The sequence below is a fragment of the Geotrypetes seraphini genome, chromosome 3, assembly GCF_902459505.1.
Source record: "Geotrypetes seraphini chromosome 3, aGeoSer1.1, whole genome shotgun sequence".
In the NCBI taxonomy this organism is placed as follows: Eukaryota; Metazoa; Chordata; class Amphibia; order Gymnophiona; family Dermophiidae; genus Geotrypetes; species Geotrypetes seraphini.
Genome location: NC_047086.1, coordinates 368,978,382 through 368,999,389, shown reverse-complemented (window position 1 = coordinate 368,999,389; position 21,008 = coordinate 368,978,382). Strand labels below are relative to the sequence as shown.

The following is a 21,008-nucleotide window of genomic DNA, read 5'->3' as shown; positions in this document are numbered from 1 at the left end:
CTCTCAACACAATGTGAAGGTTCCACATAGGAAAGGGCTGCCGTAGGGGTGGCCTCAAGCGGAGCACCCCCCTGAGAAATCTGGTCACAGCTAGATGAGCCGTAAGTGAAACCGAACCACTATGAGTCCTGAAGCATGAGAGGCCTGCCACTTGTACCTTGAGGGAAGTCACTGCAAGGCCTTACTCTAAATCATCTAACAGAAATGCTAAGACCACCAGAATGGGAGTCTTCCAAGTCTTGGCATAAGCTACCATAGTAGAGGGCTTTTTCACCCTCAACAGAGTGGTAATGACAACATCCGAGTAGCCTCTTTGACTAAGGACCTTGCACTCAAGAGCCATGCTGTAAGACCAAAGAGCTGGGTGGGGGATGTTTCTCCAGAGGAACAGGAACCTGACTGAGACCACGATGAAGAGGGGAGCTTGAGGCCCTTGTCCTAATGAAGTCGGACGAGATCCACTTGCCATGGATGGTGAAGCCAGTCTGGAGCCACTAAAATCACTAGGCCTGGATGAGTTACGATCCTGCGGATGACCTGGCACACCACAGGCCAAGGTGGCAAGATGTAAAAGAGCTCCTGAGTAGGCTAGGGCTGAACCAATGCATCTAGCCATATCTTCCTGGCTCCACACTTGGACTGAAGCAGTGCTTGATGTTCGAGTTCTTGACTGAAGCCATCAATTTCATCACTGGTCTGCCCCAACAATGCACAATTAGCCAGAATGACCATTACAAGAGGGACCACTCTTCTGGGTCATAGAAACATAGAAAAAAAATGACGGCAGATAAGGGCCATAGCCCATCAAGTCTGCCCACTCAACAGACCCACCCCCTAAGTCTGCTCTAGAGCCCCCGCTCTAACTGACCCATCTGTAACTTCACCCTCTGAGGGATCCCACATGGGCATCCCATTTACCCTTAAAATCTGAAATGCTTTTGGCCTCGATCACCTGTATCGGAAGCTTGTTCCAGTGTTCAACCACTCTTTCAGTGAAGTAATACTTTCTGGTGTCGCCCTGAAATTTCCCTCCCCTGAGTTTAAGCGGATGTCCTCTTGTGGCTGAGGGTCCCTGGAGAAGGAAAATATCTTCTTCCACTTCGATACGCCCGGTGATATACTTGAACGTCTCAATCATGTCACCCCTCTCCCTATGCTCCTCGAGAGAGTAGAGCCGCAATTTGTTCAGCCTCTCCTCGTATGAGAGATCCCTGAGCCCCGAGACCATCCTGGTGGCCATCCGCTGAACCGACTCTGCTCTTAGCACGTCTTTACGATAATGTGGCCTCCAGAATTGCACACAGTATTCCAGATGTGGTCTCACAATGGTTCTGTACAACAGCATGATGACCTCAGGCTTCCGGCTGACGAAACTTCTGCGGATGCAACCCAACATTTGTCTTGCCTTAGATGAAGCCTTCTCTACTTGACTGGCAGCTTTCATATCTGCACTGATAGTCACTCCCAAATCTCGTTCTGTCACAGTCCTAGCTAAGGTCTCACCATTCAAGGTGTAAGTTCTGCAAGGATTTCTACTGCCGAGGTGCATGACCTTACATTTCTTGGCATTGAAGCCCAGCTGCCAGGTCGAAGACCAACGCTCCAACAAAAACAGGACCTGCGTCATACTATCGTGTAAATTGGAGCTGCTCACTATGTTACATAATTTGGCGTCGGCGGCGAATAGTGTTATTTTACCTTGAAGCCCCTGAGTCAGGACCCTTATGAATAAGTTGAAAAGTAGAGGGCCCAAGACTGAGCCCTGCGGCACTCCGCTTGTCACTTTCGAAGTTTTAGAGAGGGTACCGTTAACCACCACCCTCTGAAGCCTATCCCCCAGCCAATCCTTAACCCATGCAATCAGTGTTTCTCCCAATCCCATCGATTTCATCTTGCTCAACAGCCTATGGTGAGGGACGCTATCAAATGCTTTACTGAAGTCCAGGTACACTACGTCCAGGGATTCTCCGAAGTCCAGCTTCCTTGTTACCCAGTCAAAGAAGCTGATGAGATTGGATTGGCAGGACCTACCTTTGGTGAATCCATGTTGACTGGGATCCCGTAGATTCTCCTTATCCAGGATCGTGTCTATTTTTCGTTTGATTAGTGTTTCCATGAGTTTACACACTATTGATGTCAGACTCACCGGTCTGTAATTCACAACCTCCTCTCTGCAACCTTTTTTGTGTAGTGGAACGACGTTAGCCGTTTTCCAGTCCATGGGTACTCTCCCCGTACTGAGGGAGAGATTGAAGAGTACGAATAGCGGTTTTGCCAGGACATCACACAACTCCCTGAGTACTCTGGGGTGTAGATTATCTGGTCCCATGGCTTTATTCACCTTGAGTGATGTCAGTTCGCAGTAGACGTCACCGGGTGTAAACTTGAAATTCCAAAACGGGTCTTCCGCTTTTTGCTTTGTCTGTAAGTGTGGACCATGACCCGGAGCCTCGTTGGTGAAGACTGAGCAGAAGTACTCATTCAGAAGTTCAGCTTTTTCGGAATCTGATTCCACGTACTTCCCATCTGGTTTTTTTAGGCGTACTATCCCATCCGTGTTTCTTTTCCTGTTGCTAATGTATCTGAAGAAGGATTTGTCTCCCTTCTTGAGGTTCTGCGCTAAATTTTCTTCCACTCGAAGTTTGGCCTCCCTGACTGCCGTTTTGACCGCTGCAGCCCTGGCTGTGTATTCTAGTTTGGCTTCCAGTTCATTCGTACATTTGTAGGAAATAAATGCCTTTTTCTTTTCTTTAACAAGGCACGAGATCTCAGCGGTAAACCATTGGGGTTTATTGTTTCTCTGCCGTTTATTTACTGATCTAACGTAGAGGCTAGTTGCTTCATGTATGGTCAATTTCAGGGTTGACCACATAGTTTCAATATCATCCGTTACATCTTGGTTCTGCAGTGCCCTATGGACAAAATCTCCCATGCGTTCGAAGTCTGTGCCTCGGAATTGAAGTACCTTTGTTTTTGTGTTTGATCTAGGGAGACCTTATCTGAAGTTGAACCATACCATGTTGTGGTCGCTTGAGGCTAGCGTATCTCCTACCAAGACCTCTGAGACGCTTTCCCCATTGGTGAGTACCAGGTCCAGGATAACCTGAGCTCTAGCGGGCTGTAACACCGTTTGTTTAAGTTGTGCTCCCTTCATGGACGTTATCAGCTTCCTGCTGCTGCTAGTCGTCGCTGAAAGTGTGTTCCAGTCCGCATCAGGCATATTGAAGTCCCCAACCAGAACAGTGTCCCCTCGCAAAGTTATATTTTCAATATCTTCAATTAGTTCCATGTCTATGTCATCCAGTTGTTTTGGAGGTCTATATACTACCCCAAGATATAGGCATTTTCCTCCGCCCCTGGCCAAGTTCACCCAGAGGGATTCCCCGGTGTACTTGACATCTGTGATCCTGGTTGTTTTGATGTCCTCTTTAATGTTGACTGAAAATCTGCTTGTACATTTTCTACTCTAGCCACATGTGCCACGGAGAGAGCATGAAGGTGCATTTCCACCCTCCCAGAATAGCATCTGTGCTTCTAGACACAATGGAACATAGTAATAGCAGATGACGGCAGATAAAGACCCAAATGGTCCATCCAGTCTGCCCTTCTTGATTCAATTTAAATTTTTTCTTCTTAGCTACTTCTGGGCAAGAATCCAAACCTCTACCCAGTACTGGGCTTGGGTTTCAACTGCCGAAATCACCGTCAAAACTCACTCCAGCCCATCTACACCCTCCCAGCCATCGATACCCTCTCCAGCCCATCCTCCCCCAAACCGCCATATACAGACACAGACTGTGCAAATCTGCCCAGTACTGGCCTTAGTTCAATATTTACTATTATTTTCTGATTCTAGATCCTCTGTGTTCATCCCATGCTTCTTTAAACTCTGTCACCATTTTCCTCTCCACCACCTCTCTCGGGAGCGCATTCCAGGCATTAACATATAATACCACTGCAGTGTGTTGTCGGAAGAGACTCTTATTGCTTTTCCGGTCAGGTTCTTTTCCAGGGCTCTTAACGCTAGCCGAATGGCTTGAAGCTCTAGGTGAGTTTACGGACCACCCCTACTGATGGGGGATCCACTCGCCCTGGATGAAGCAGTCCCCGCAATGAGCTCCCCAGTCATAAAGACCAGTATCACCCATGAGTCACCCACTTTGTGATCCGAAGGGGCATGCCCTTCGACAGGGATGCTCTCAGAAGCCACCAGCATAAGCTGCTCCCTGTTGTCCCCATCTAGGGGAGTGGAATCTGAAGAAGGTGATGCTGAGGGGACTACAGAGACAGGAGGGACTACCAGTAGAGAATGCATGTGCACTCTGGTCCAGGGAACAACCTCCAGGGAGACCACCATGGAACCCAATGGCTGAAGGTAATGCCAGGCAGTTGAAGTCAGAAACACTAGGAGATCCCTGATCTGTTTCTGAAGTTTCTGTTTGCATGGCTCGGGAAGATAAACACAGCTCCATACTGTGTTGAACTGAATGCCCAAATATTCCAAGGTCTGAGTAGGCATTAGTTGGCTCTTGTTGAAGTTGACAATCCAGCCTAGGTGTTGAAGAGTCAGCCCTGTCCTCACTGCTTGCTTGCACTCTGGCTTGGATGATCAACCAGTCATCCAGATAGGGGTGTACGTGTACTCCCATTCTGCAGAGGGGAGCAGCCACAACCACCATGACTTTGATGAAAGTGCAGGGAGCTGTCACCAGTCCAAAGAGAAGGGATGCAAACTGGAAATGCTGTTAAGAAATATCTTTGATACCATATTTTCCATGATCCAGGAAGATGGGAATATGGAGACAGGCTTTTGCCAAATCCAGACACACCAGGAATTTGCCTGGAAACCACCGCCGCAATGACCAATTGGACCTTTTCCATATGAAAATGGGGAATCTTGAGAAATGAATTGGCTGCATTGAGATCCAGTCCTCTGTGCCTCTCTTGGGCACAATGAAGTATAAAGAGTATCTCCCTGAGCCCGATTAGTCACCGGGGATTGGCTCTACAGTTTGGATGTCCAAGAGCTGCTGAAGCGTTGCTCAGACCCTGGTCTCTTTTACTGGCTGGAAAATCCAGAAACAAATCTGGAGGGAGACAAAATAATTCTCTCTTGTGTCTCTTCCATATAATGACCAGCACCCATTGGTCCGAGGAGATCAGCTCTCATTCCCATTCAAAACACTGACAACTGCCCCCTAATGCAAGGAAACACAGTTGAAAACCTGGCGTCATTGGGACTTCTTGAAGAAAGGACTGGTGCAAGATCTAGAAACCTGTTGGCATGGGGTTGCTATCTATACCACTGGAAAGGTTCCTGAGTGGAGGAGCACGCACTACCTTGGTTGGATCTGCGAGGAACAAAAATTACTTTGACACCCCCCTAGGGGGATGGCAGGTCTCCTGTCTGGAAGGGACTTAGGGCGGCGGTCTGCCACACTGGTCATGAGGTCAGCAAGTCCTTTGCTGAAAGGCATGTATCCTTTGAAGGGCTGCCTGCTTAAGGTAGCTTTAGAGGCCGAATCACCATCCTACAAAAAGATTCAAAGCATCTTGGGGGCAGAACTGTATATGCTGAGACTTTGCCTAGGACCCTAATAAGGTCATACAAGGCGTCCAAAACATAATGCACCCCTTCTAGCATCAGCTGGGAACAGACGTCCTCCTCCGCCGATGGCAGCTGACTCAGTCTCTTGTGACAGGCACATGCAGCAAACAAGGCTGCTACCACTGGCTTGATGCCCAGAGACACCACCCCAAATTGTTTCCATAATACCATGACCACCCTACAATCCTGTGAATCTTTTAGCATCACTCCTCCTTCACTAGGGAGGGCTCTTCAATTAGTGACCTATGCCACTGCAGAGTTAACTTTAGGCTGTTCAAACAGCTGTTGAAATTCAGTGCCATAGGATAAAGCTTAGACATAGCCTTAGCCACCTTAAAAAAGACTTCAGGAGCCTCCTACTGCTTTGTGACTAGAGCAGTGAGGTCTGGATGTTCTGAAAAAGAAGAAGTCTGAGCTTTGGAGTGGCTGATGACTGTGCACTGAGAAGTGGAAGGTTGAACAAGAATTCAGCAGATCAGATGCTGAGGAGTCCATCCCTATCAATTTTTAACAAAATTGAGGGGTTTTAAGGCATCAAAAATACTTAGGAAAAAAAAATGTTTAAAATCCAAGATGGCCACTGCCAGAAAAATTAAGCCAAAAATGGACCATGGAGACTAAATGAAATTTTTTAAAAAAAAATCCTCAAAAATAGGGGTTTTAGAGGTGGGAGACCTGAACCCTACCCTCAGAGCCCCCCAAAATGACTTTTTTAGACACTCCCTGATTTTCCCACAGGAAATAATAGGGCTGTGCTCATAGTGTTGGGCAGCCCGTCAGTTCTTTTTCTCACTCTCTGCACTGAAGTGAAGGGAAAGGATTTCTGCCTTTGAAACTTCTCCAAACAGTCCAATTTTGGGAATCTTCAGACTGCCAGTCAGACTGATTCTGACCGAGACATCTACCCCCCTCAGAAGCTTGACACGTGACGGGGGGCGGGAAATAAGCAGCCGGCACCCTGATCCCCGAGGGGGTCTTACTTGGGGCACCCGCAAACCTCTGAGAGTATCAGATGACAAGCTTGCTCCCAGGGGAACAGACCCCGAGCAGGCTGGCACCAGAGGTCCACTTGAAGGCTTGCCCTGTGAAGCTGCAGTCCGGCTCCTTTCCTAAGCAGAGATCCCCAAAATAAGGGGTCTCAGGGCACCAAAGCCACCGAAATACATCGAACTTACATATAAAAGAAAAAGAAGAAAAATAAAGCAGAGCAGATCAGAATCACCTTTGCAAGGTTCGCTTGCAGGAGGGGAAAACTGAAGGGGACACTATACTCCACTGCTAAGTGGGAAGTGAAGAAAGTTTTGAATGTAACTTCTGCAAGACCCGGTTCGCAGGTTCAAATACAGAATCCAGAGTAGTTATAACAGAATTCAGATTTCGGGTCAGGTTCAGTGTCAAATCCAAAACTGAAATTCGGTCAACCTCCACTACACAATATGCAGTACTGAGGCACACCTTAAGGAAAATGATACTAAGATTTCACAATAAAATTTTAAACTATCTAATTTCTGATTTAAAATGATATATTCACTGACCAATATCTTTACTATTTTTGCAATTATAAATATTACAAGTTTGCATACAGTAATTTTGTTGCTAATACTGTTGACACACACAAAATACAAATGCATTCCACTGCAAGACAGATTAGTTAACAAATACAACAGTAGTATTTCACTTACTAGCTCATGGTGTGGCTCTGTCTCCTTTCTTAAGGGTGGATCAAATTTTACTTGACCAACTACCAACAAGGGAAGGGGTAAAACAAAAAAAGATCATCAGTACCCAATTTGGTAAGAATATTTACAGGAAGACTATCATTCCTAGTATGATTTTAAAACATGAACAGGGAAACTATTTCTGAACTCCATCTTTAACAGCATAAGAAAACAAGAAGCATTCCTTTTTTAAACCCACCTCACATTTGTAAAAACATGACATCTATTTAAGAGGTATTGAATTACTTGTGGAAACAGTTTGGCAGTCTGTGGTCTGACTACAACACAGCAATGCTCTTTCTTGACATGTCTCAGGATTATCACATCTACAGTATAATGCACTTATACAAGACATACAGAAGGCAAGACACCCATGTAGAACCTGTTCTATAAAATAAAGTAGGTGCCTACTTTCTATTACAGACTACTAGAGTAACAAGTTAAACATTTGCCAATATTTTAGGCGAAATCACTTATACCAGCCATATAGCTGGTGTAAATGCTCATGCCAAGATAGCTCAAACATGTACTGTATATTACAGCGTTCTATGATTTACACTCTTATCTGTGTCCCCCACCCACAATCTCCTCAGATTCCATCCATATGAATGCCCTTCCTCAAACTTCAAGGCATAGCATTTGTGCACAAGTTTCTGGAACAGCGTGTAACCAGAATATTGGTATTTATGTACATGTGGGCATGCATGTACTGGTATTCTAGTCATCCCTCTCACCTGTGTCCAGCATTGCCCCTTTATCCTTCCCTCCCCACCAAATACAGCATTGTCACTGTGCACTTCTCCCTCCCCTCAAAGTATATTTGAATGTACAAATGTATAAGAACAGTATGTATGTGCATAGGATGTTTGAATAAGGAACTATTTCACCCAAAAAAAAAAAATAATAGTCCCAATATATTCAGTTAAGTCTTCCTGCATCAAAGAAAACAGGAAGTCAAAAAAGCAGAAGTTATTTTTCATTTTGGACCTAACACATTAAACTGATTTTCACAGTCACAATTATTTAATCCCAGAATATTTCCAATTATTATTTTCTATATGGTGAGACAGAAATCAAAAGGACTTCCTAAAACCTATTCCAAGTTGAGAATGTAAAACTTGTTTTACTCAGATTTCAGGAAGAGACCCATCAATTAGACAACACTGTAGCATCAAATTCACTTCCATTCAATAAGTATACAATTACAGGTTACATAATTATTGAGACAAATAACAAGAGAGAAAGGATACGTCTTCGAGTACTCCCTGTTAAAGAGTATTGAATTATATTTCCCAGAATTCTCAAACCCTAACACATACAGAAGCTCAGTTCTAACAGGTTCAATAAAAACTACAAACCATTGTCTTACCTGAATGTAAATTCATTCACATCCTCCAGAGATAGATCCATGCACTGCACCAAACTGTTTACTCTGAATAACTACATAAATAGGTTTTATACCCCTTAGCCCTTTCTTCCATCTCTGGAGGAGGCCAAGAAAGTGTTTAAACATTCAAGGCCTTGGGAGTTCTTGACATTTTACTAACTGGTAGAATACCAACCAAGAATCTCCCCGAATTACAAGTGACTGGCTATTTTACTGGGTTTATGAAATCACTTAAGGAAATAATTAAGCATACATAGTTGGTACATCTTCCAATTGAATTACAATTGCTTCATCAAGTTCCAATGATAAATTGCATAATCCAGCAATGTTCTTTTGGTTAGTTTAAAGTCACATGGTTTGTTATTAATCTTATTTCATTAGTAATTTCCCTAGCAACAATAATGATTTAGTTATCACGTTTTTTAATTTTGCTCCTGTCAGCATTAGAGGGGGTGACAACATGTTCACTTAGGACACAATGACCTGCTCTAGGACTCATCTAGTTCCCAATCTTACAGGAAGTAGTAGCTGGGACATACATCTATTTAAAAACTTTAGCATTTGCCAGTAATGCTTAACCAAGCAGTATTATTTTTACTGCAACTCTGATGCATTTCTATCCTTCAGCTTCATCTCTTTATATCAGGGGTGTCAAACTCGGTCACATTAAGGGGACGAAATCCAAAACACAGGCTAAGTCGTGGGCCAGACCCTGCCCAATCTCCGCCCCCATAATAGTACCATTTATTTATATATTTATTTATAATCTGATTAACACATAATGGTTAACCGCAAAATTAAACTATATAGAGCACAGTTCTTCAACCACCGGTCCGCGGACGAACGGCGAGATCAACATCTTCAATTTCCTGCCAGTCTGTGCAGGACTGGCAAGATCAAGGAGCGCAGGGCCGGAGAGATAATGGGGAGCCTCAGACTGTGCTTTCTTCCCTCCCAGCGGCTCTCCTTACAACCGCAGCGATTCAGGAAGGAAGCCTTGGAGCTTTTGCTGAGTCGGGCCACCTCTGATGATGCAACTTCCGCTTTCCACAGAGGCGGTGCGACCCAACAAAGGACCCGAGGCTGCCTTACTGAATAGCAGCGCTGGCAAGTAAGGAGAGTTGCTGGGAGGGGAGAAAGCTGCTGGGAATGGTGAAAAAAAAAAAAAGGGACAGCTGTCACTGGACCTGGAGAGGGAGGAGAAATGCTGCTGGGAGGGGAGGAGGGAAAGGAGTCTGGGAAGCTGCTGGGCATGGTGAAAAAGGGATAGCTGCTACTGGACCTAGAGAGGGAGAAGGAGAGATGCTGCTGGGAGGGGAGGAGGGAAAGGAGTCTGGGAAGCTGCTGGGCAAGGGGAAAAAGGGACAGCTGCTACTGGACCTGGAGAGGGAGTTTCAAGTTTCAAGTTTGACCTTTATTTGATAAATCGCTTATAATAACATCTAAGCGATGTACAGTAATAAAAACCATCAGGGTGTGGTAATACAATTAATTTACAATAATTACTCATAAAACAAACAAAATTAGACGAACAGGAGGGGGTGGGAAGGAAGGGGAAAAGTTACAATCTTGTTCTTAGTTAAAGAAAGACATCGAAAGGGAAGCACATTGGGTATTAAAGGGTAAGAAAAAATGTTGGACCTAAAAAATGCTAAAAGGTGGAATATCATATGTCAAACGCGTCTTGAAATAGGTAAGTTTTTAAAATTTTCTTAAAAACAACGAGGTCAGTTTCGTTTTTAATGAAATTTGGAAGGGAGTTCCACAGTGAGGGGGCTTTTACAGAAAATATGTCATTTCGCCTAGTGCCTATGACTTTTAATGAGGGTACTGAGAGCAATTGCGAAGAAGAAGATCTAAGAGAACGTGAAGTTTTGTGTGGGACAATCATTTTAGCAATATATTGAGGTTCATTGAAGGTTAGAGATTTATAAACCAGGAATAAAATTTTAAACGTGATTCTATGGGTTATTGGAAGCCAGTGTGATTTAATTAGTAAGGGGGAAACATGGTCGAATTTCTTTGCGTTATGGATTAGTTTGATTGCTGTATTTTGGATAATTTGGAGGCGTCTATTTTCTTTTTGAGTTATATTAATTAGAAGAGAGTTGCAGTAGTCCAGTTTGGAAATAATAAGTGAGTGAATTAAAATATTGAGGGATTTAGTATCTAAGAATGTAGAGATTGAACGTAACAGTCGTAGTCTGTAAAAGCATGATTTGACTATTACACTGATATGATCGTGATAAGATAGATCTACATCAAGTGTTACACCTAGGATTTTTAGCTTAGGTACTGATTCTATTAAAATATTGTCGAGTGTGAATGGTATTTTTTGGGATATATCTCTTTTCCAATTGAAAAGCATGGATTTGGTTTTCTTGGTGTTTAGAGCCAGTTTGTTATTGCTTAACCAGTTTTTAATTTTTTCTAGTTTGTCATTGATAATTTTTATTTCTGCAGAGTTTTCTGGATTGAGAGGGTGCATCAGTTGAATGTCGTCTGCATAAGAAAAGGTTGTAAATCCTAGAGACTGTGACATGGTGATAAGTGGGGATAGGAAAATGTTGAATAGAAGAGGAGAAAGTATTGATCCTTGTGGAACTCCAAAAGATGAGGGGAAAAAGTCGGAATAGGATTCATTGAATTTAACTCTAGAGAGACGATCCGATAGAAAGGAGGTAAGCCATTGTAAGACTTGGCCTTCTACTCCTAGTGATTGTAGACGATTAAGAAGAATTTCATGATCTATGGTATCGAAAGCTGCAGATAGATCTAAGGAAAAGAGAGCTACAGATTTGTGATGGTCAAGGAAGTAGTGAATGTTAGTGACAAGACCAATCATGGAATATTCGGTGCTATGGTATTTACGAAAACCTGTTTGGTTCGGATGTAACGCATTGGAGGATTCAATGAAGTCAGATAGTTGTTCGAAAACTAGTTTTTCCGTCAATTTCATTAGAAATGGAAGATTTGAAATGGGGCGGTAGTTAGATGAGTCATCTTGACTGGACTTAAAGTTTTTTAAAATTGGTATTACAGTGGAAGTTTTCCAAGCAGAAGGAACGGTAGCAGAAGATAAACATTTTTGAATGAGAGATAGAATAAAGGGACCAAAGAAATCGAAATATTTTTTTATATAGAATGGCGGAATAATTTCAGTAGGAGAACCTTTTAAGTTGATTGATTTGAGGTGTCTTTCAATGTCATTTACAGTTGGAATTTTGAAATTTGTGCATTTGGCTATTGGAATAGAGTTAATTGTAGATAGATCTTCGATACCCGGAGAGATTAATGTATTGGTCAAGAATGTTTGTCTTATTGTTGATATTTTTTGGCAGAAATAGTTAGCTAAATCTTGAGCTGTCAGTGATGAAGTTTGATTTGGCATATTTTTGTTTTTTTCTGGGTTAAATGATTTTAAAATATTAAAGAGGACAGAAGTGTTTTTTGCCTTTTGAATTTTGTTATTGTAAAAAGATTTTTTTGCTTGGGTAATTTCTTGTTTATAGTAGTGAGAGGTGTCTTTAAATTTTTGAAGGTTGGTGAGGGATTTTGAAGAGCGCCATTTCCTTTCTGCAGCACGAAGTTGAGTCTTGATTAACGATAGCTTTTTGGAATACCACGGATTTTTGGGTTTTTTGCTGATTATAGTTTTAGTAATTAGTGGTGTTTTAGTATTTAGTATGGACTCTAGGTTTGAATTCCAGTAATAAAGTTGTTCGTCAATTGTTTCAAATGATGGAATGATGATTGAAGGGCTAAATTTTAATGAGATGTCTGAATTTTCTAATTGAGAAAAGTCCCTGTATGAGTATGTTTTAGTTTTAGAAGAATAATTTGATATCATTTGTTTGGGGAAGTGAAGATTTAAAGAAATTAGGCAATGATCGGACCAGGGAACTGAAAGGATGTTCGGAGTGGAATAGGATATTGATTCCGAAGAAGGAATTAGAATCATATCTAAAATATGTTTAGCCTGGTGAGTGGGTTCATGAATCAAGATTTGCAGATCTAGGTCATTAAAAAGTTTGATAGTTTCTAAGGTTTGTGGGTTATTATGATTATCAAAATGGATGTTGAAGTCACCCAGTATGATTGGGCAGTTAGCAGTTGAACAAAATTCGAAGAGTAAATTGTGAAGTGAGGATAATTTTGAGTAGTCTATTGGAGGGGGAAGATATAGTAAGAGAAAGTCAGTTTTATTTGTGGAATTTATTTTGAAATGGAGATATTCAATAGTGGAATTGATAGCAGATTGATCCTGAGATTTAATTAAATTTTTGAGAAAGATTATAGCTAAACCTCCGCCTTTACGTTTGTGACGGTGGTTCCATAAAAAATCATAATTAGGGGGACAGCAAAAGGAAAGATAGGCTTCCTCTCCATCAGAAAGCCAAGTTTCAGTAATACAAAGAATATGTAAGTTTTGTTGGAGGATGGCGTCTTTGATAAGGTGATGTTTGGATTTAAGTGATCTAGTGTTGAGTAAGCCTAATTTTAAGTTTAGGGATTTAGTTTGGTTAAGTATTTTACTAGCTAGAATTGGTTGTAATGTAAAGTCAGTAGAGGCAGAAGGATGCGTAGGAATAGGTAGAAGTGAACATGGGATTGATCTAGGAAATTTATGAAAATTGGGTCTATTGTTTAACTGAATTGGAATTTGTCGGAAGGAGAGATGCTGCATAGAGGGGAGGAGGGAAAGGAAAAGGAAGAGAGTTACTGCTGGACAGGGGGAGGAGGGAAGGGAGAAGAAAAAAGGAAGGAAACAGCTTGCAGGGAGATTAGAGGAGGGGAAGGGGAGAGACAAGAATGAGATGCGAAGGGGGTTCAGCAGAGAAATTGAGAGGGACAAAGTACCTATTTTACTTATAATTTTAATGCATCCTATTGTCTATTTTTCTGTAAACCGCTTAGAATCCTAACGGAGTTTAGCGGTATATAAGAAATAAATTACATTACATTACATTACATTACAAAGATGCTAGATCTGATGTAGGAGAGATAAAAATGAAGAGAGCAGTGAAGGTGGAATGAATCGTGCAAAAAGGAGAGAGGGGCATAGGCTGGATGGAAAGGGGAGGGGGGCATAGAAAGAAGACAAATACCATATGGAAGGGGGAGAGGTCAGACAGTAGATGGAAGGGGCAGATGCTGGATTGAAGAGACAAATAGGGCAGACGCTGGAAGGAAGAGAGTGAAAAGAAGATGAAAGCAGAAACCAGAGACAACAAAAGGTAGAAACAAATAATTTTATTTCTATTTTGTGATTAGAATATATCAGATTTGAAATATATATCCTGCTAGAGCTGGTGTTAGACATAACTGGGGACTGCAAAGTCCAGGCAGTGGCTTAGGGCTCTCTAACCAGGGGGGCAGTTGCCCTAGTTGCACTCCCCTAACCCTATTCCTGCTATGTGTGACTACACATTCCTGTTAGCATGATATTTCTGTGTAGCATTCTGTAATAATTTGTCTTTATTCAGTTTTCTTGATAGTAGAGGGGATATATGTGAAGGGGAGGGGAGACAGGGGTTTTGTTGATCCTTGCTCTGTATTATTTGTATTTATAAAATGACAATTGTACAGAATATTGTTTCTTTTTATACTTTAATAAAATACATTCAGTATACAATCATAACTGAGGCTTGTGCGGATGGGATCAGATGGTTTGCGAGGACCGAGCTTGCGGAGACGGGGCGGAAACGGGGTTTTTAAATTTCAGTCCTAGTAGTTTGCCGGTCCACAAAATAATTTTTTTTTCCCCGCCAGTCCATAGGTGTAAAAAGGTTGAAGAACACCGATATAGAGTACACTGTATGCTTCTCAACATTCATTCCTACCAGAACACAGATAACCCCTATGCAAATACGGGACCACAAACTAAAAATACTAATATATAAGTGAAACACTAAGATTCAAGACTCTGCATGCAGTACAACCCCAGAGAAAAAGAAACAAATGTATTTCTTCCTGAACAATGCAAAATATAGACAGCAGATGAAAATTCTCAAAATTGACATAATTCAATCACTAAATTGAAAATAAAATCATTCCCCCTACCTTTGTCTTTCCCCTCCCTCCTTGCGGTGCCTCAACTAGGTGCCTCCCTCCGGCGGGCGTCTTACCTTCTGGCCAGCTCCCATCTGGCCATTTTTTGCGGCCACGGTGCGATGCATCGTTTTCATTGCCACCTCCGGTGTTAACTTCTATTCGGCTCCCACCTCCTCACTGCCGCAGTGTGCACAAAACCACAGGCAGCGGCGTGTTCTGCACCTCATCCAGAAGCATTCTCTCTGACTTTGCGATGTCAGATAAGGCTTCCAGTTCAGGCGCAGGATGCGCGTAGGAGCCTCTGTCTACGGCTTTGTGCACACTGCGGCAGTGAGGAGGAGGGAGCTGGCCAGAACACTGGGAGAGGCAATGAAAGTGCTTATTGCACCATGGGCCGCATAAAACGGCCAGGTGGGCCGGATTCGGTCCGTGGGCCTTCAGTTTGATACCTGTGCTTTATATATATATTTTTTTATTTTATGTCTTTCTTTAGATATCCCAGGCAAAGGGTGTCTCATACAAATTGGGTTATGGGCCACCGTTATATCCTTCTTAATACAATTATTGCTATCAGCTTCAATGCCTATCCCAACTCCAATCCAGGGATAACTCTGTGTCCTTCTCCCCCCTCCATCATTGCCCCTCTATGCATCTCCCCCTCAGGCTTTGCCCCTCTATGTTCCACACCCCCCCCTTGATGTCCAGCATTTGTCAAGTGGCAACAGGAAAACCCCCTGGAGCTAGTATAACTTTCCGTTTCCTCTTTGCCATTGCATAATCCAGATAATAATCATGAAGCAACACCATAGGAGTGCATTTCTCTTTAGTCAGGTGTACCTTCAGTTGCATAATCATGGCTGTTTCGTAGGGAGGCGGTTTAAAATAGTTGTGGGATAATATCAACAGGGGTTACACTTCCAATCCACAGCCAGTTTCAGTGTCCCTCTACCTACCTCGTGTCACACTTGTCAACTCCCCTTTCAGCAGAGCTCTCACTCTTCATCTGACTCATCAATGCTGGATAGGATAACCAACATTCAGCCATGAATTTAAGGGAGATTTAGTTGCGACAAATTTTGTGCATTTTTAGTCGCATGGCATCACTCCAGCAAGTGTTCATAGAATGGATAATATTAAACAAAACAATTAATGTACTCACTAATTGTGTTGAATGATGTCATGTTTTGGCCTGAGAGTCACCTATACCATTTGTCATTTCTCCTTTTGACCTCTGTGTTAATGTGATGAAACAGAAGTTCTGTTATCACTATCCACTTTTCAAAATGTATCATTGATTTTTATCCACACTGTTAACAATTCTACTCCATTCTAGCTAATCCAAATCCCTATCCCCATCCTATCCTATCTTAACTGCCAACCCCTTCAAGCTGGCTCTTGATCCCCCAAGCTTGTTTGTTTTTTTATGTTTCTTTTTTTAATTGCAGACTCCTTCCCCCCTTCTGCATGAGAAAAATTTGGGAGGAGGAATGCCCTCCCCCTACTGCCAACAGAGGCCCCCCAACACCAGGTGCCACCCCCTGAACCAACCCCGACCCTCCCCCTTCCCTTCCTCCAAATGCTGTTGAGAGTGGCCTTGTAAGATGAGTTGCCCGTCCACTGTCTGATCCAGAGCATTCAGTGGACAGAAACGTAGTAAGCCAATACCTTGTTCAAGACTGATGATGTCATAGAGAGCATTGGCCACATAATCCAGTCCCTCCATAATCATATGGGAATAAGCGTCCCCCAGCTCCGAAGGACTAGTCCGCAATCTGGTACAACAGGCCCATGCCACGAAGGATGCAGCTGCTGCAGCTTTGATACCCAAAGCCAGCACTTCAAACACTTTTAAAGACTACATTCACCTTACAGTCCTGTTCATCCTTCAGCATCATTCCTCCCTCACTAACACTGCAAAGATGGAGGATTATTGGGAACTGAGCTTCAACGCCGAGAGGGTGTCAGAGATGACATGAAACTGAAGCAGATTTGGAAAGGTGACTGTCAGCCTAGCTATCGCTACCATTCAGCATTTTTAGTTGGCATTACTTATGTCAGCGAAGGCCTATGGGAAATTATATCAATCTTACTCTGGCATGGGAATGCAGATAGACCCTGAGGGCAGGGAAACTGTTTTAAGTAGCCCTGATTGAATCATGACTAGCTAAAAGGTGTTAATGTCTGATTAAGAGGGTGCTTAGGACAATGGGTCCAGGTTCACAGATCAAGAAAATAGGCACTGGAGTACTGTGTTCAGCTTTGGAGGCAACATTATCAAAAAGACGTGAAGAGAATTGAATCGGTCCAGCGAATGGCCACCAGGATGGTCTAAGGACTCAAGGATCTCCCATATGAAGAGCGTCTAAGCAGGCTGCAGCTATATTCTCTCGAAGAACGCAGAGAGAGAGGAGACATGATAGAGACGTTCAAATATCTTACAGGCCATATCGATTTGGAGGAAGATATCCTTTTTCTTACGGGTCCCACGGCAACAAGAGGGCATCCGCTCAAACTCAAGGGTGGGAGATTTCATGGTGACATCAGGAAGTACTTCTTCACTGAAAGGGTGGTTGATCGTTGGAATGGCCTTCCACGTCAGGTAGTTGAGGCCAGCAACGTGCTCGACTTCAAGAAATGATGGGATGTGGGTTCACTTCGGGAAATTGCTTAGGGGAGTGTTCTTTTAAGGAGAGGGTTCTTTTGAGTAGGCAGACGTGTTGGGCCGATGGCCCTTTTCCGCCGTCATATTCTATGTTTCTTCTGACTGTGCATCCAATCTTTCTTCCCTTCTTTCAGCCTGTATGCTTCCTCTCCTCCAGACCTCATTCCCTCCCCCAACTTTTTCTTTTTGTCTCCCTGCTCTTTCTTTCTTTCTCTCTTCATGCCCCCTTTCTTTTTTTCTGTTTCTTTTCTTTCCTTCTGTCTCCCTGCCTGACCTCTTTCTTTCTTTCTCCCTGCCCTCCCCCAAGCCACTGCCATCGGGGAAAACGTCCCCAAGTCACCGCCGCCCCAAGCTCTCCCTGCTTCGGGCCAACCAGAACTTCCTCTACGACGCCAGAATTGACATCGGTGAGAGGAAGGCTGATCGGCCCAAGATCGTGATCGACCTATTGGGAGAAATGCTGCTGGGTACTGCCTTCGCGGAAACAGAAAGTAGGCAGGACCCGGCAGCAAGAAGAGCAAATTGTAAGCTTCACTGACCTGTCTCCCGCCTTAGCCCGTAGCGAACGCATGCTTCGGGGCTCTAACATGTGCGTGCCGGCTTCCCTTCTCTCCCCTCCCCCCCGGACATAACTTCCGGTTTCGGAGGGAAGAGAAGGGAAGCCGGCATGCACACGTTAGAGCCCCGGAGCATAAGTTCGCTACGGGCTAAGGCGTGAAATCTCCAAGCTGGGTTTTTTAAAAAATGTTGAGCAGCGCCGGTATCAACAGAATTCTAGAGCCGGGCGGTCATCTAAATTACCTGGGCGGACCGCCTGGCTAAAAGGCCCTAGGAAGAACACTGATCATATTTCTGTTTCTGACACTTATGTTAGTTCTATTACTAGAATTCAATTTGATATAGCCAAGTTTACCTCATTGATTGAATTTACACTCATATTGTACTTTTTACAATTGTTATTTATTTATTGGTATTTCTTAAACATCTTAAGGAAAAGATTCACTCAAAACAGCATAGCAAGTGCTAAATGTGTTATCCAGTTAGTATACACTAATGCAAATATGTTACTTGGATAACACTTCCATGCCCATTCCCAAAAATATTTTAAAAAGAGGTAACATGCAGTTAGCACATACAAAAGGGAAATTACAATTGCTTTAATGTATTTTGTGGTAAGCATTTTTTTCAAGTTAAGCACACATTAGCACTTAACATCCTTTAATGAAAGGGTCTCTATTTGTTCTAGTGTGCCCAATTTCAATCTATCACTGGTAGCCTTAAGCTTTTTTGAGCCCTTAGCAAGTCATTTGTTTGTAGCCTTTATAGATTTAACACCCCCCCTTTACAAAACTGTAGTGCTGATTTTAGTGCCAGCCACGGCAGTAACAGCTCAGATGTTCATAGAATTCCTATAAGTGTCAGAGCTGTTACTGTTGCGACCGATGCTAAAAAAAGGCATTACAGTTTTGTAAAAGGGATATTTAATTTGGATGACATATAACCCTATTGTTCATGTCATCATGTTAACACTGAACATTTATGAAAAATGGAAATTTGGGTATAAGACATTCCAGTGATGCTCTTGAAAATAGTTTATGTTTTATAGCTTTATATACTTTTATATACACATTTGTATATGCCTTTGTACTCACATTTGTGCACATTTTATTTCTCAGATTTTTTGCCATTGACATAACTTAACCAGAAATGAAGTGTATAAAAAAGTTGTCAGAATAGTGTTGTCATGAAATATTTCTCAACATTTGTTCGCACACAATTATTATAGTACAATGGAAAAGAAAAATCAAAATGTAAGAATTTAGCTAATATTAATTTACCACAGTTGTACGGTGATTGTTTTTTAAAATAGTCATTGGATAAATTAAGCAACTAAGTTTTCAAAAGAGATTGTTTATTGTTAGCTTCTTTGGGCTAGATTCACAAAGCAAACCGATCGTGTTGGTTTGCAACCCCTTAGCGACCAAATTCCCCTCCAGCCCGATTCACTTACCTCTCTGCTGACCACCCTCCGATCCGTGCATGCAAATGAAGGGAGGGGCATTCAAAAGTAGGGAAAGCAGCGATTCACAACACAATCAATCTGATTCGACTGGGCTGGCCGATCAACTGAAAAAGCGACTGCTGGGGACCAGCCGAAAACGAATTTCCGACTGGAAGCCCTACTCTCTGCCCTGCAATCTGTCCTGCCTGCTTCCCCCTGAATGCCACCTTGTTCTGCCCCCCCGAATGCCACCCTGCTCAATCTTCCCCCTGAATGTCACCCTGCTCTGCCCCGATCTTCCCCAAATCTCTTCTGCCCTTTCCCAGCCTACGAGCCAGTGGTTTTAACCCGCGGGTTTAAAGTGGGTTAAAACCACGGGCTCGCAGGGCTAAAAACAATTTTAAAAAGTTAAAGTTAAAAAAAAAAACCGGCCCCGACTTGGACGGGCATGCGCAGACCATCTACAGATAGTCTGCGCATGTGCGCGGATCGCACAACAGCGATCCATGCAGGAAGATAAGGGCGTTCCTCCAATCGCCCCCATCTGCATATTGGGACTTTGAGAATTCGTCGGACCAGCCCGGATCGGGCAGATTAGTGAAACTGGCCCTATATCGCTACAGCTATGCTGTGTGTCTCTGAAGTGTTTTGTACGGTAAATGTAAATCTTTTATTTTATTTTGTATGTTAATATGTAACTCGCCCTGAATAAGGGCAGGTGAGAAATAAACAAACAAATGACTGGGATTTCCATTCAGAGCGGTTTGCATAAGTTTCTGTAAAGCTTACTGTAATAGGTGTTATCCAGGGACAGCAAACAGATATTCTCACATATGGCTACAGACCATTTTAAAAGTGCATCGACACTTTAAGTCTTTAGAAGTTAATGATAGCCCACACCGCACATGCGCGAGTGCCTTCCTGCCCGACATAGGCACACAGTTCCTCAGTTAAGATAAGCCAGCTAAGAAGCCAACCTGGGGAGTTGAGTGGGTTGTGAGAATATCTGCCTGCTGTCCCTGGATAACACCTGTTACGGTAAGTAACTGTGCTTTATCCCAGGAGAAGCAGGCAGCATATTCTCATGTATAGGTGACCTCCAAGCTAACAAGAATGGGATGGTGGGAGTGTTGGCCTTAGGAAAATAAATTTTGTAATACAGATTGGCCATAGTAAGAAGGGAATGTATGAACTGTGGACCAGGTAGCAGCTTTACAAATTTCCTCCATAGGAGTAGATCTGAGGAAAGCTACAGAAGCTGCCATAGCTCTAATTTTGTGGGCTGTGACACGACTCTCCAGTGCCAGTCTGGTCTGAGCATAATAGAACACGATACAGGCATCAAGCCAGTTGGAAATCATTCTCTTGGAAACAGGATACCCCAATTTGTTTGGATCAAATGAGATGAACAGTTGGGGCGAAGTACGATGAGGCTTTGTCCTGTCGATGTAACAGGCCAAAGCACGTTTACAGTCCAAAGCATGCAAAGCAGTTTCTCCTGAATGAGGCTTAGGAAAAAAACACTGGTAGAACAACTGACTGATTGAGATGAAACTTTGGATGCATGCGCAGAACCA

General features: G+C 43.0%; 1 protein-coding gene across 8 annotated transcripts in view; it reads right to left on the bottom strand.

Moving 5' to 3' along the window:
* The window catches only part of MAP4K3 (mitogen-activated protein kinase kinase kinase kinase 3), a 294,708-nt gene that overhangs the window by 124,775 nt on the left and 148,925 nt on the right, over positions 1–21,008 (bottom strand). For all 8 annotated transcript variants that reach the window (XM_033936081.1, XM_033936082.1, XM_033936076.1 and 5 more), the window contains one exon: positions 7,291–7,349. In XM_033936081.1, the coding sequence (XP_033791972.1) occupies positions 7,291–7,349 (59 nt within the window). The remainder of the gene's footprint in view (positions 1–7,290; positions 7,350–21,008) is intronic.